The 16,763-nt window shown below is 37.6% G+C and overlaps 1 protein-coding gene across 5 annotated transcripts in view; it reads left to right on the forward strand.

Moving 5' to 3' along the window:
• snx29 (sorting nexin 29) overlaps nt 1-16,763 on the forward strand; it is a 176,470-nt gene that overhangs the window by 111,188 nt on the left and 48,519 nt on the right. For 3 of the 5 annotated variants that reach the window (XM_079845797.1, XM_079845799.1, XM_079845801.1), the window contains exons 16-18: nt 1,329-1,445; nt 4,162-4,217; nt 5,133-5,214. In XM_079845797.1, the coding sequence (XP_079701923.1) occupies nt 1,329-1,445; nt 4,162-4,217; nt 5,133-5,214 (255 nt within the window). The remainder of the gene's footprint in view (nt 1-1,328; nt 1,446-4,161; nt 4,218-5,132; nt 5,215-16,763) is intronic. The other 2 variants (XM_079845798.1, XM_079845800.1) reach the window with 1 other exon arrangement.

Raw genomic sequence — 16,763 nt, forward strand, 5'->3', positions numbered from 1 at the left:
AAAACGCAAAACTATACTAACCTTGATGCGTACTATTCATTTGAAAAAGTGCGGTTATCGCCAATAATAAGGGTCAGTTTACACAACACCGTTTTCAACTAAAACTGAAATTTTTTGGGAAGCATTTTGACCGTTCATTAACACAACGCCGTTTTGGGGGCCTGAAAACATAAACTCTTGAAAACAGGATTCAAAATGCAAGTTTTTGAAAACAATAACTTTATCGTCTCTGTGTAAACTACAAAAACGTGAATTTGTGAAAATGGTGACATCATGAATATTACGTGTTCAGTGTATGTGTGCGTAATGTTTCTTTAATAAGTGGCATTGTTGTTGTGTAAATGTACCCTAAATTTTAAACATTAAATATGCAAAATAAGTGTTTTCGTGTTAGGAACCATGCATAAATAAAAGATAGAAATGAAAATGATGTCAAATAAATGTAAAATATACATATACAAATGTAAAAATAGCTCAATAAATGATTTTGTAAGATACCAAGATCAAAATGAAAATATGAAATGTGTACAATATAAAAAAAAGTTTTTTTAGACACTATGCATAAAGAGAAATGTAAGTTAAAGTATAACAATGTTTAAAAATAAAATAATAAATATACAATATACAATAAAATAACAATGATAGAGAACTTTGCAACATAATTTGTCTTTTCACTCTAACAAAAAAGATGGGCCGTTGGCATGGATTCACGTTTATTTCAAGATTTTGCTCATTAAGCGTTCTGGTTGCATATGTAGAGTAGCCTAAACCACAAAATTTGCTTTATATTTCTTTTTTTTGTCCGTCCTTTTTACAAAAACGTATTTGAATATGCAGTTCTATGGCATTTGTGGTCACTTTCAAGATCAGGATTTTTCATTACTCATTTTTTGACTCATTCAGGCCTGTTTGTCTGGCCAGGTGCGGCTCGGCAACCAGGACAAACATGTCAAAAAGTGACATGATGCTTCTGTCAGGCAAAACGCCGCCAACCCAAACATCCCCTGACATATGATTTCCATAAACAAATGAATGCAAGTTCTGAATCGCAGACTGGAGCCTGCCTCTATGTCTGTGTCACTTACTCTAAGTGACAGCTGACGAGTCGCCGGGCAGGTGTGAGACTCGCTGTAACGAGCAGTTTACGCTCACCGGCTGAACACTTCCACACCTGAGAGTCAAAACACAGCTAACTCATACTCAGTGTGCCTTTAAAAAATGTCACATACTACAACCTGCTTTAAGACAGCTGCCGAACACTAGTGCTTTTTAAGCAGCCTATTTCGGTGGGAGTTTGATGCGAGTTTGTCAATGTGTGTGTTTTTTAGGTGGCTGAGATGCACGGAGAGCTGATAGAGTTTAACGAGAGGCTGTACCGCTCCCTCATGGCGAAGGACAACCTGATTGGACAGATGAGACAGGAACTCATCGACCTGCGCGGCCCAGTAAGCACATGCAAGCACACACACGTGCCTCTCTGTGGGTGTGTGAAACCGTACCTTCATTGAGTGGTTATTCTTTCTTCTCTATCTCTGCAGTCCAGGCACTCTGGGCAGATCGCTGTCTGCTACTAGGTCTGCCCCCTCTTCCATCATTAACTGTCTGTGCCAATACACCATTACCTTTCTTGTGTCTCAAACGCATTAACCTAGCTAGCTAAATGAGGGCATATCATAGATCTTTTTTGAATATTTTTGAATAGAAAACAAGTTTTTTATATAATGACATCGGGTTGAGTGAATGACTGTTCATGTGCACTAATGATGTGATTATTTCCAAGGACTTTATTGCAGTAAGATTAAGTTTACATGACACAAGCAAACCTCTTCACTCCAATTTACATCCTATTTACATTTTAATTATTCAGATTATTCGCTAAGAATTGTGGGCCATTATTCATATACCCCAATGCACAGTACAAATGATAAACTGCATACAGTAGTTTCACTGGCCACTGTTTTAATCTACTTGAGTCAAATGCATTTTTCTTGGTGACACGCCTAAAATGTCTTCATTTCGATGTTTTCGATCACCAATATACTACATTATATTCATGTCGGTCAAAGATGTCAACATGAATAATATTCAATATTGTCAGCCCCAGTCCTACTACTACAACCTCAGGTCATTCCAAATATATGCTGTTATTATTGCCATGGGACGCAAAATTATTGAAGGATCGCTACACTGGCCTTGCCATGCAATGGAATAAAACCCAACAATTTTATATATTATATTGGTAACACTTTAGTTTAGGGTCTGATTCTCGCTGTTAACTAGTTACTTATTAGCATGCACATTTCTAGAATGTTGGCTGTTTAGTAGTTCTTATAACGCACATATTAATGCCTTATTCTGTATTCCTAATCTTACCCTATACCTAAACGTAACAACTACTTTACTATTAATAAGCAGTGATTAGGAGTTTATTGAGGCAAAAGTCATGGTTAATAGTTAGTTAAAAGTGAGAATTGGACCCCTAATCTATAGTGTGACCATTATATTATATTATATTATATTATATTATATTATATTATATTATATTATATTATATTATATTAATTATATTATATTATATTATATTATATTATATTATATTATATTATATTATATTAATTATATATTATATTATATTATATTATATTTATTATATTAATTATATTATATATTATATTATATTATATTAATTATATTATATTATATTATATTATATTATATTATATTTATTAATTATATTATATTATATTATATTATATTATATTATATTATATTATATTATATTATATTATATTATATTAATTATATTATATTCTATTAATTCTATTCTATTATATTAATTATATTATATTATTAATTAATTATATTATTATATTATATTATTATATTATATTATTATATTATATTATATTATATTATATTATATTATATTAATTATATTATATTATATTATATTATATTATATTATATTATATTATATTATATATTAATTATATTTATTATATTATATTAATTATATTATATTATATTTTATTATTATATTAATGATATGATATGATATGATATGATATTAGTTATATTATACATCATATTTAAGAAATTATGTGACTAAAATTAAGCCTATATGACTTGCACTTCCAAGATTTCTGAAGCCATGTGATAGCTTTGTGGGAAGAAACTAGATTTTTTTTTTTGGTCTGAATGTGAATGAGATTTGAGAGCTTAAAGGTGTCCTTGTTACAGTGTAATTATACATTTAGGTACAGTCGTAGGGAAACCATTAGGGGCCAAGGGATGTGATGGAGAGACATAGCAGTAAATCATTCCAAAAGTGTTTGTTTTTATTAATCCAATAAGCAGGCAAGGTTACACTTCATTTTAAAGTGACGTAGTTACATAGTACTTACTCAAGTAAGTATATGTAACTTGTGACAAAGACACTATAAAAAAGTAAAGTGTTACTGGAAAATGTTCTGTGAATAACGTTTTAATTTTTGGTCTGTTCTTCCCACAAAGCTCTGTTCTATTTTTGGATGAAGTATCCATTTAAATTGACCAGTCTGTCTCTAGTGGCATTCTCAGCCACAGTGTGTTTCACCTTGTGGCTTCCATCCATCCTCTCTCTTCCCTGTTCACTGCTTATCTGTTGGCCACTGATTACTTTTTGATACATCTGACGGCAGTGGCTTTGAACCATGGCCTTCTGTAACTGTGCTGAACTGTATACGGTGGAAGGTTTATCTAGCCTCCATGGCTCATGTGTCTGTTCCTCTCTGGTGCCACTGCCTGCCAAGATGCAGCAGCCTGTGAGTCGTGACCCCTGTAAATGCTGACATTACCACACTTTCACCACAAGATAAGATGCACACTCAAATTGGATTAGAGCATGTTCCTGGCTAGGCTCATCTGTTTTCAGGAATGAGTGATAAATGTGCAGTCATCGAGAGCTTCATGTAAAAATTGGCCATTTCCTAATATAGATTTTCTGATTTAATTAAAAGAGCAACATTTTTTCATTTTTCAGTGAGTATTACTGGACTGTCATGCTTTTATCAGATAAGAAAGTAAACAACAAAATGTAGCTGGTTTGGAACTTTATGCAGTATGTGTTAATCAGAAAACGGAAATGCTCACCATGACCTCATGCCCTCTGCTTTTGGACAGGTGCCAGGGGACCTGAGCCAGACCTCTGACGATCCCAGCCTATCTGACTTTGAGACGTAAGTGGCCTCCTACTCGCTGTTCTTTTTATATTTGTATGTATGTGTGTTGGAGGTGGTGTACTGCAAGCCTCTTTTGAGAATCAAATCGATGGTATGGAATTCCATAAAGGATGCCTCCGATCTGACAGAAAAGACTCTGCTAAAAATAGGGAGCTTGAATGCTGCTTCTGTTTTTACATTCGGAGCCTTTATGCACCTCTTCCACACAGCTGTAACCTTTGTACATGAGAAGATGTCAATCATTAAAAACAGTTGAAGGAAATGCACACAACGTTACTTGTTGTCATGTAAAAGGCTGTTTTTATTTTGTATTTATATTACATTGTAGAGCTTAAAATTTATATCCTCGTTTTGTACGACAAATTATATTCTCTGTTGAATTAAGCCGCCTTCTGAGGTAAATACTGGCTTATTCCTCAAAGCGAAATGTAGATGCATCTGATGAAGCTTGGTGCTTTGTTTAATCGAGGCAATATGAAGGGTGTTCGTGTCTCACATGGATGATTATACCACATGAATAGCCTGCGCTGCACGTGGTTGTGACCATATTACAGATAATGAGCTCAGATGGGAAAGACTGTACCTGGGTTTCGGTTCGTTTTTGTGATTCCTGTTTTAATAATTTTATAAACCTCAATGTTTTGTTGTTATTGTGAGTGTACACAAATTTAGAATGACCAAAAATTTGTATTTTAAGTTCTCGATTGCGTTGGTGCCTCCACCGACTTCAGAGGGTTCATGGCTAATGCCGACAATATTTGTAATTTCCCCCCTCTGTTTGTTAAAAGATGAAAGTTTTTTTTTTCAGACGCCTGGGCAGGTAAAGTGGCTGTAGCTACACTAAACGTCTCTGTTGAGATGTTTTCTAATTAGACTTTCCCCATGTGTTCTCTCCTTCCCTGTCTCTCTAAGAAGTCAACGTGCCCTTGTCAACGTGTGGATCCCCTCTGTGTTCCTTCAAGGTCGTGCTGCCAACGCCTATCATGTATATCAGGTAGTTCTTTTAATCAGAATTTAATCCACCATGTACTACTGGAAAATACTCCTTACCACCCTTTTTCCTCACAGTATGTAATTTAAATGCTCTTTCATCTGGACTGTATGACAAGTTAGCTGACTTAAGCCAAGTGAAAAAAAGACTGAAGGTTGTGAAGGGTGAATCATGGTTAAAGGGATGGTTCACCCAAAAATGAAAATTATCCCAAAATGTACTCACCCTCAAGACATCCTAGGTGTATATGACTTTCTTCTTTCAAACACAATCAGAGTTATATTTAAAAATCTCCTGGCTCTTCCAAGATTTATAAGTGAGAGTGAGTGAGTAGAGCCTGAGTTTTTGAAGCTCCAAAAAGTGCATTCATCCATCATAAAAGTAATCCATACGACTTGAGTGGGTTAATGGAGGCATTCTGAAGTGAAGTGATGCATTTTTGTAAGAAAAATATCCATATTTAGAACTTTATAAACTATAATAACTGGCTTGTTAGTTCCGGTGGAAGAGTGAACTCTGACCTGATGCATGACGTTTTGATCAAAGTGTAAGCGCAGAGGATAACATGGTCACGAATTAGAATTTTTAAAGACAAATTTCAGGGGAGCTTGAGTTTGCTGCCCAGCACTATTTGTTTGAACCGCGAGAGGCATCTAATCTCATCCAAGCTTATGCTACTCCTGCATCCTACGTCATACGTCGGCTCAGAATTCACTCTTCCCCCAGAACTAGACTCATGTATGGCCATAAATGTTGAAAATATTGAGTTTTGGGATATTACAATTGACTGTTGCAATATTTACTATATCATTTGTTCAGAAAAGCAGCTTTTACTGTTGACAGTGTTGTAATGATCTTCTTATATAAGGCATTATATAATGTAATAATTTTTGTTAAATGAAAGTTATTTTAAAATGATAGCTATGGTTTGTATTGAGGAAATACACTGTATACATAAGTACTAGAAGAGTACATCTGAAACAGAAGAGTTTGATACTTTTTTGGAGTATTTTGTACATTTGTATTTCGGTCACATTTTTATTGCAAGTAGGACTATGTTAAAACAAATAAATCTCCCCAATTTAGTTTAGAATGAACTAATATAAGTAAAAAAAACAAAAAACAAACTGTAATGTAAGACTGCTGGAAAAGAGAACAGAGAGAAGCATGTTGAAATGACCCCAAACTGAAGCACATTGTGTCCGCCACAACTGCCATGTTGACATATAAAGAATACAGGTGATATGATGATTTGACACTTTGTAATGTTGCTATTTTCATGCAATAGTGACCCATGCACTTTCTATAAAGGTATAGATTACCAGGAGACCCTCGTAAGTAGCGATATTGCCCCACATATTAGTTGGTTTTGCTGAGTGAATTGGTTTTGACAGCGTTTTTCGATTTTCTCTGAGTGTTCCCTTGAGTCTGGCCTTGAAATGGATCCCCATGGAAATGGATCCATTGTTTTTTCAAGGCATGACTGATGGATAATGCTTTCCATTATTTTAGATTTAACCCAATATATCAGGGCTTCTCATTTTTTGATATGATTGATGACTCCAGGCAGTGTGCCTGTCACGTGAGCACTAATGTCATCTGCATGTTTGTATGTATTGGAAAATATCTGCATTAATTTAATCTTTCATGCAGAGAGATGTCCACTAGTGTCCACATGCAGCAAACCTGTGCAATTTTCAAGAGCCCATCATGATTTTTCTTATTGGCCAGTGTTCAGAAAACTTCCAGTTAGGGTTTTATGATTGGCATAGCACAGGGAAACTAGGCATTAACTAAATGTGCTGTTTCTAGACTACAACGTGTTCTTGAAAAGTAATGAAAAGGTGCAGTTAAAGGGGTCAAGACAACCCTTAGAGCTGTTGTCAGGGGTCTGTTCATTACCCAATTTTTTTGGCACACAGTAAGAGAGAGGGAAGGGAAAAAATGAGGTGAGAGACAGACAGACAGAGAGAGTGTGAGTAAGTACACCAGGAGGCCAAAGTTAACGTTTTCAACACCTAATAGCTGCCACAACTACACACTCTGTGAGCTAAAAGCATTTAAAAGTGCTCTATGTATGTTTTCACTTTACTAAAGCATAAAAATACCATAATATGCTTGTAGATATTTAGGAAAAATGCTAAATTCACCTATTTGTTTCTCAGAAAACCAATGATTCTACTTTGAAATGTCCGTTCCATGTCGGAATGTCTGTTTTTGTTTTGGTCTGTGCGATGCCGCACGCCACCAGTTTACCCAATAGTATTTCGACACCCCAGGTTGCCAGTTGGTGGAAAACACATCGTATTGCAGCCGCCATGGAAACCAGCAAACAAACTGGATCAGAGATCGCAGATTCTACCTGACCTACTGTAAAAGCCTCGGCATCCATCTAAAAATCTCTATGAACGAGAGCACGGATTAAAACACGGATAAATCAACTCATCAACAGTCTCTTCGGCTTTCATTGTCAATTGCGCTCGCTCCTGTTGTGTGTCCTCAAGCTGGCAACCCGCGTGAGTGTCGAGTCTGAGGAGGCGGGGGGAACAACGATCTCTAATATTTTGAATTTGGTAGTACCTATGTTGACCTCTAGCTGTCAATCATACATACCACACCTTTAAATGCAGATGTGTGTGTATTAAAAAATAACTAAATATAATTAAAAAAAATATTTATTATATTATATTTTATATTACTTATTATATTAGTAATTGTTGTAAATTAAATAATTTATAATTATTTGTATTGAATTATTTTACTGTATGAATATGCACGGCCATTAAAAAATTTTGGTCAGTACGATTTTTTAAAATATATTTTTGAAGGAAGTTTCAAAAAAGTGTTTGTTGGTTAAAAGGCAACAAATTTATCAATCTATGAAATCTAAGAACTGACCCATATATTTATAAATATGCTTCTGCAGCCGTTTCACATGCTAACTGTCCTTCTAACAGTGGTGTGAATCCATTGCAGTAGATCCTCAAAATTATTTAAACATCAGCATAGATTACAGTGCATTCTGATCTATATTGAGTGACGGTATAGTTTGGCAAAAAATAAATAAATTCAAAAAGTCTCCTGTATGTCAGTGGCTCCAAAGTAAATATTTTTTAGTCTGGAGTCCTGCATCAGCCATCTCCTGGCAGCAGATTACCACCACCATCTGAAATTGCAGCTACTCCATTTCCCACTTTTGTGTTTCTACTTCTCGTCTGTGCTTTGAAATTACCCTCTATAAAATAAGTGCCGTTGAATTCCATAGAAAGAATGTAATTGATCTTCAGTAATATTACCAGAGCTTTGTTTTGTTGTGAAAAATTCTACATTCTCCGTTTCATGTCCCATAATGAAAAAATATAACGGCTGCCTAAAACATCTCATTCACGCTTATGCAATTTTGCCGGAAAGGGTTATTAAAAAAGCGGATGTAGTGACTGTTATAATGTGGATTTACTGGAGCTGTGTTGTTCTGGTGTTTTCCTCTATTTCAGTGCAAACGTTCTTGGTGATATCTCGCAGAAAAGTCCTTTACTCTATATGTGTGTTCTGTGATCTCATTCTCAAGTGTTAATGGTGCTGCTTTGCCTTTGTAAATGTCCGCTGTAAATCAGAATTGCTGTGGTAATGGTGTCTTATTAAGAGATTTTATAGGGTGGCAGGCAGCATCTGCAGCTCTCATCAGTGGTCATGCAGCTAACAGAATACACCTTTCTCTCTTTTTATCATCCTGTTCTTTTCTTCTTACTCTTTTCTCATATCACCTTTCTTCAAAGACATCAGAGGTCGAGACGAAAGAACTGCAACTTCGCATTGCTCCATACATGCATACATAAATGCATACATACAGTGGGGAGAACAAGTATTTGATACACTGCCGATTTTGCAGGTCCTGCTTTCCTACTTCCTACATGTAGAGATCTGTAATTTTTATCATAGGTACACTTCAACTGTGAGAGACGGAATCTAAAACAAAAAATCCAGAAAATCACATTTTATGATTTTTAAATAATTAATTTGCACAGTAAGAATTGTTAGCTTTTCTTTAAGAAGCCCTCCTGTTCTCCACTCATTACCTGTATTAACTGCACCTGTTTGAACTCATTACCTGTATAAAAGACACCTGTCCACACACTCAATCAAACAGACTCCAACCTCTCCACAATGGCCAAGACCAGAGCTGTGTAAGGACATCAGGGATAAAATTGTAGACTTGCACAAGGCTGGGATGGGCTACAGGACAATAGGCAAGCAGCTTGGTGAGAAGGCAACAACTGTTGGCGCAATTATTAGAAAATGGAAGAAGTTCAAGATGACGATCAATCTCCCTCGGTCTGGGGCACCATGCAAGTTCTCACCTCGTGGGGCGTCAATGATCATTAGGAAGGTGAGGGATCAGCCCAGAACTACACGGCAGGACCTGGTCAATGACCTGAAGAGAGCTAGAACCACAGCCTAAAAGAAAACCATTATTAATACACTGCGCCGTCATGGATTAAAATCAGCGCACGTAAGGTCCCCCTGCTCAAGCCAGCGCATGTCCAGACCCGTCTGAAGTTTACCAATGACCATCTGGATGATCCAGAGGAGGAATGGGAGAAGGTCATGTGGTCTGATGAGACAAAAATAGAGCTTTTTGGTCTAAACTCCACTCGCCGTGTTTGGAGGAAGAAGAAGGATGAGTACAACCCCAAGAACACCATCCCAACCGTGAAGTATGGAGGTAGAAACATCATTCTTTGGGGATGCTTTTCTGCAAAGGGGACAGGACGACTGCACCGTATTGAGGGGAGGATGGATGGGGCCATGTATCGCGAGATCTTGGCCAACAATCTCCTTACCTCAGTAAGAGCATTGAAGTCGTGGCTGAAAGTCCGTATTGGCCAGTGACAGCCCCGAAACATGAAGGATCTAGAGAAGGTCTGTATGGAGGAGTGGGCCAAAATCCCTGCTACAGCGTATGCAAACCTGGTCAAGAACTACAGGAAGCGTATGATCTCTGTAATTGCAAACAAAGGTTTCTGTACCAAATATTAAGTTCTGCGTTTCTGATTTATCAAATACTTATGTCATGCAATAAAATGCAAATTAGTTACTTAAAAATCATACAATGTGATTTTCTGGATTTTTTTTTTAGATTCCGTCACTCACAGTTAAAGAGTGCCTATGATAAAAATTACAGACTTCTACATGCTTTGTAAGTGGGCAAACCTGCAAAATCGGCAGTGTATCAAATACTTGTTCTCCCCACTGTACATACACACATATATACATCAGGGGTGTGTGGTCCATATAAGCTCCGAATGCTCTGCATACCCAAGCCATCCGTGGACTTGTTAATTAATATTAACAGTATAAATTACTATAAATTCCCTTGTTTGAGGTGTACCATAAAGCTTACGTGATAACACTTAATGCTCTGTTATGTTTTGTCATCAATGTCCGACATTCTCATTGGTTTGCAGGCATATGGGGGATTTGATGCGGCCCAGAGGAAAATGAGATTTATTATAGCTACTAATATTATATTTAAAAAATACTTCTGGCATACATTTAAATTGACATCTGCCATGTTGTTTCTTATTTGTCATCTCTGATTTAAATCGGACTGTGTCATAAATGTATGCAATGTAAAGCATGTAGTTTCTGCGTCAATAGTGCCACCTAGTATATTTTGCAAATGCACATTTTTTGTGTAACACCTTAACTCAAACATCACAATAACAGCTCTTACAGGTGCTTAATTATGAAGGCATGTCCCAACAGGTAAAAGTAACTTTCAACAAAAGGTCCAAAATATTAGAAATACTTTTACTTATTATAAACCCATTCAACTTATCTACACCGAGCACGTTTTTTGACATGACGCTCCACCCAGCATACCTGGTTAAAAAAAAGTAAACGCTCGCCACTGACATGTCAGCCAAAATGTTTTGAGCAAACTATTATGCATTTCCCATGTGTTTTTATATGCAACATTATGAAATGAATGCATCAGTAAATTAATAGTTTTACAATTACTTCACCCATGTATGAATTTCATAATCTATTTACTCTCAGCAGTGTTGGATCATGGCATACTTGATATACAAGGTTGTGGGGACTGGGGAGGTGTGTGCAGTTACTGCACTTATATTTGGGGTAGTTTCACCTTTCTGTTCTACTCATCCCTCTTGTTGAAAATGAATCGTGACCTAGTAGGTAACTTTTTTTCCATACAGTTCCCTGTGCTACCCCTTCTCTCTGTCTGCATAGCAACAGAAAAAGTAGTCTGTTCATAAACAAGTTTACCTCCTATCTCCTTACCTCTTTACCTATGTTGGGTTTTTGTGTTTTATGAGGACTCATTCTATCCCCTAACCCTAAAACTAACCCTTATGGAAAAAAAATGCATTTTTGCATTTTCAAAAATAAACAAAAACAATAATTTACAGTAGTATTATAACTCATGTTTTCCTCTTGGGGACTAATATTTTGTCCTCACAATGTCAAAAATGTTTTTACTATCCTTGTGGGGACATTTGGGCCCCATAGGGAATACCTGGACCACCCACACACACCCACCTACACATACATAAATCATATGTCATTTGATCAATACATGTATAACAAAGCTGTTAATTGCATGTTCATTCCACTTTAGCAGTGTTGCATTTTGTTAAGGTTATTCTGGCGCTGATTTTAGTAGACTGGCCCGGCCTGACACACTGATGCTCTCAACAAAGTAACAGTGTTTTTGCCCTAAATACTTAAAAAGTGGCTAGAATAGCTTCCTTTGCGAGGCTTTTCCTGTTCCAGTGCTCTGGGTTTGCTCTTAGCTTTCTGAAGTGCACATATACAAGCACTGTACTCAGTCAGAATTTAGTTTTTTAAAATGAGTTATTCCCTTTGATCAGCAAAACCAGCTGAGCCCACTGCCTCCCAACTCTGCAAAGTTCTTGTTTTTATGAACTAATGAGATTTGATAACTCTCTTTTTTCCTCCCCTTTTTATTTCCATTCTGAATATTTCCTATAGCTAATGATTAGGGTGAGAACCCAACCAAATGATGTCTGTACTCGTGTTTTCTAACGTGAATGCTCCCCAGTAACCGAACGCTGATATTATGTAAGTCCATCTTAAATGACTTCTGCAGTGATATCATTGAATATGCACACATAAGTGACTATTGAATTAGTATAAATCCGCATAAGAGGGGACATATCCGTAATTCATGTCATAGCCTCTCCCCAAAGAGGATGTAGCGAAGACTCTAATATCAATATCACAGCCTCTAGTCACTTGCCCATTAAAAGAGTCTCATTTAAACTGAATCTTGCTTGACTTAAAAAAGAAAATGACAGATGCTGCATGCATGAGCACGGCGCAGTGCGCAAATCTGAACCCTACATATGTATTTTGAAGGATATTACGCTGATTATAGTGTAACGATGATCAGGCTGGTGAAGCCGGTGATTATGATTATAATGAGAATCACGATGACGGTTAGTAAGATAATGATTCTCATTGCAGTCAGATCATTGCAGGGCTGTTATTAATTGCAAAGTACTTTGCACGTCGACATAAAAAATTGCCCGCTGGCTATTGTGCCACTCTGTTTGATTGAAATCTGGCAGGGAGGGCACTCATGATAAATGGATCATCACTCGTTTTTCTTGGTTGTATCTTACAAAATGTCTTTTTCAGTACAGAAAAGTATCCAGCCATTGTATTCAGCCTATTAGACATTAAAGTACCAGTTTTTTCCATGTCATCAATCATACAAAGAGGTTTTCAGGAGTTTGTCATGGGTTATGGCAGGTCTCTTTTTGCTGTGGTGTTTCCTCATGTCTGAATAGTTGATTATTAGGTTAACCCCTTGAAGGGAGAAGGTGTATGTTTAACCTTTTAGAACGGTGCTCGTTACAAAGCAGAACTGATCTCTTACTCATCCTCATTATGATGGCTATGAAGCAGCACTCATGACTAATTCATAACGGAACGGATGGCTGGAGCTCACTGGGGCCAGAACCTCACTGAACGCTGGGTAGGCTCAATGACTTCTTCATAGCTGGCTGAGGAGACAAGATGTCAGTTCCATGAAACTCCCTTTTTTCAGTTTCCCTCTGCCTTTCCCTCCTCTGCTTTTCTCTCTTGGCTGCTCAAGTGGAGTTTCAAATCCTTTTACAAATATAATAAATTTGAGAGCAATATTGTGGCTATCAGTTTTTCATGGATGTTTGATTTGGGCCTTGAGTAATATCTTTCACATTGGCATTTCATTTCAAAATAGTGAGACTTTGTTTGGATGGACCTTTTTATAGATGTTCTAAACCAGCGTTTACTTTTTTTTAAAAGGGATAGTTCACCCAAAAATGAAAATTAGCCCATGATTTACTCACCCTCAAGTCACCCTAGATTAGGGCTGTAACGATTTGACCAAAAATAAAAACCTTGATTAAAGCTACACTATGTAACTTTTCCGTCCACTAGAGGTCGCCTGTTCAAAACAAAGGCGTGGTTTGATGACGGCACGTTTGAGTGCAGAATCTTGGGACATGTGGTCTTCACCTCACAGCCAGTGGAAAACAGTCAGGATAGGACTCGGGCAGAAATCATGTTCATGAAAATGAGCTTTTTTCTGTGACACAGAGAGCCGAGCCGTGTCGCGTCTCTGACTTACTTTCACTGTCCATTCAGAACAGACCTGTGACCCACTGATTGTGAACTACTGCCTTATTTCCACTATTGCCAATTGTATTTTTCCTATTGTGTTATTTTATATCTCCTTGTAAATTGAGCTGCAATCATTTGCAATCACACCTGTACTAAACATCTTAGTGGAGTTTGAGAACTAATTGCCCTCCTCACATGCTGCCGCGTGATTGCACTAACCCAGACTCAGTATTTATGGGCCCATCTGCTGCTGTCTCCTCAGTCCTGCCTGCATCGCTCCCTCACGCCTACGCTGGCTCTCGGCATTGTTTGACTTGACCCACGCTGGCTTAGAATTTTAGAGGGCTTCACGCCTCAAATCTTATACCAAATTAGATCGATGTGTGTTGGACAGAAATTTCAGGCTGAGGATGGCACACCAGCTCCATGTCTAGATTATTTTTGCCGTTTGCCTTTTATTTTATTCTGTTATTTTAAGCAGCCTTTAACTGTTAATTGTTGTTTTGGCTATTTTTCAAGGTGATGGATACGTTTTTATTATTATACATATTATACACATTATAATACAGTAACTCATGGGCTAATTTTCATTTGAGTGAACTATCCCTTTTAAGTCTCTAAAACTCACCAAGCTGCATTTACTTGATCAAATATACAGTAAAAAGAGTAATATTGTGAAATATTACAATTCAAAATAAATGTTTTTCATTTCTATATATTTGAAATTGAATTTATTCCTGCTTAATATTTTTGAGGATACATTTTTTCAGGATACTTTTATGAATAGAAAGTTTGAAAGGAAACTTTATTTTAAATGGAAATCCTTTGTAACATTATAGATGTCTTTACTATCATTTTTGATAAATTTTAATGCATTCTTAAAAGTATAATTTTTTTTTCTTTCTTTTTTTTAAAGCACACTGACCCCAAACTTTTAAACGGTAGTGTATAATTTGTTTTGTTATAGTATTACATTAATACTGGTTCAATGCTGGTTGTCATAGTTGTACTTCGTTTTTTTAAGACTTACTTCCAGTTCAATTGCAGAAAGCTTCCTAAAGCTAGAAGCGAATCTGACCATTCATCCATGTAACTAGGGATGCTCATAATTACCTGGTTAACCGACATCAGTTAAACTGTTTAAAAAGTCATTAGTTGGAAGCACAGGTGGGTACACCTGCAAGGCATTTCTGCCAGACGCACCTCCGCCTTTGCCAGCGTGCTAGCTGCAAGGTCATCAGCCGGGAGCCACCCGTCACTGATGTTTCACTCCTTTCATCCTGGAACATCTCGAGGTGGTGAAGGAGCGGGGTGTACCGCCCCCTGCAGCCAGCCCTAGAATCCATTTTTTGCTCACTTCTTATCTTTCCTCCGGAGCCAGAGCCAATAGCTCCCCTGTTCTGCCTCTTCTTCCAGGTCTTTGAGGGCCAAGAGATTTCAAGAGACGTTGGGTTGGATGTTCTAGTGAAGCACCCAACTTTTACCGGGAATGTTAGTGCCCTCACCCAGCTTGTGAGCATGCAGCTAACAGATCTGCATACCTTTCCCTTTTCTGCTCATAGGCAGCCTCCATTCCTTCTTCCCATGGCATGGTCAGCTCTGCCAAGATGGCCAGCCTAGCAAAAGTGGACCAAAGCACAATGTCTTTCTGAAGTGAGGTTGTGACGATCTTTTGAGGGAGCTTCCAGGATTTCGGCCAGCTTGCGCAGGAGCCGGTCGGGGCGCCATCTGTAGCGGCCCTGCGTCAGTGCTGCTTTACAGAAAGATAGTATGTGCCGCAGGCCTGGATTCTTGTGGTTACAAAGTTGACAGGACTCTACTGAACCATACCACAGGTGTAGGTTCCGAGGACTAGGAAAGGTGTCGGACAGTACGTGGCCCGGATGGTGAAGCTCAACCTTGCTTGGGGTATTCTCCACAAATCCGCCCAGGTTATGGTCCTGTCTACGACTGCCTCCCAGGTTGTCCAATTGACCTATCGGTAAGCCCCGCCCCCCTTAGTTACTGTTGCGAACTCGGACAAACAAACGGAGTTGCTATATCTTACAATGTACAGCTGTCAGTGTGAAAACCTTATCCCAAGATGTTTTTGTCACACAGATTGTAGCGTATATCCCGTCCAAATGATGGCCAAACTTAACTGATGGTTTATCAAGTTTATTACATTGTTATTCACTCCAAAAAATAATCGTAAGAGCTGAACAAACAAAGCATAAGAAGTGCGCATTAACGCCTCATTCACAAACTATCTCTCTCCGTTCCATTATCATTAACATACACAGCAAATTACACAGAAACACTCAAACAGCTAACAGTAAACAAACATATACACATAGCGTATGCCTTTTCGAGGGTGCAGTTAATAACTGCTAAACTTTGTATCTGCAAAACAACTCCGATAAACTGCGTGCGAGCTCTCCCTTATACCCGTAGACTATAATACCCATCAAAATAGGAGTCCTCCTTAGTAGGACAGATAATGTAGACCTTAAACATATCTAAAATTAAGTTAATTTACATATAACCAGTTTAATATGGAGAGGCACTGAAATGTAGACCTTCATGTTTTTGACTTACAGTGTTACATGATGTGAGAACAGTTAGTTAGTAGGTTTGTATGTTAGCAGGGACTTTAATCGTAACTTAACGAGAGTATGACAAACACAAAATCCTCTCAGGATACCTGGAATCAGTGTTACAGTACCTCAGGCACGACGTTTTAGCATTTTTGTAGCATAAACACCATCAAACCAATGAGAGCTTCGGATTTTCCAATGCATCTCAATGGCGCTGACACCTAAAGATGTCCGAGTTCCGGTCCCAGCGCAACTGATACTCAACTGCTATTGGCTCATCTGCCAATGAGGGGAGGGGCTTACCGATAGGTCGATTGCTCT

Source organism: Gobio gobio (genome assembly GCF_949357685.1).
Source record: "Gobio gobio genome assembly, chromosome: 20".
In the NCBI taxonomy this organism is placed as follows: Eukaryota; Metazoa; Chordata; class Actinopteri; order Cypriniformes; family Gobionidae; genus Gobio; species Gobio gobio.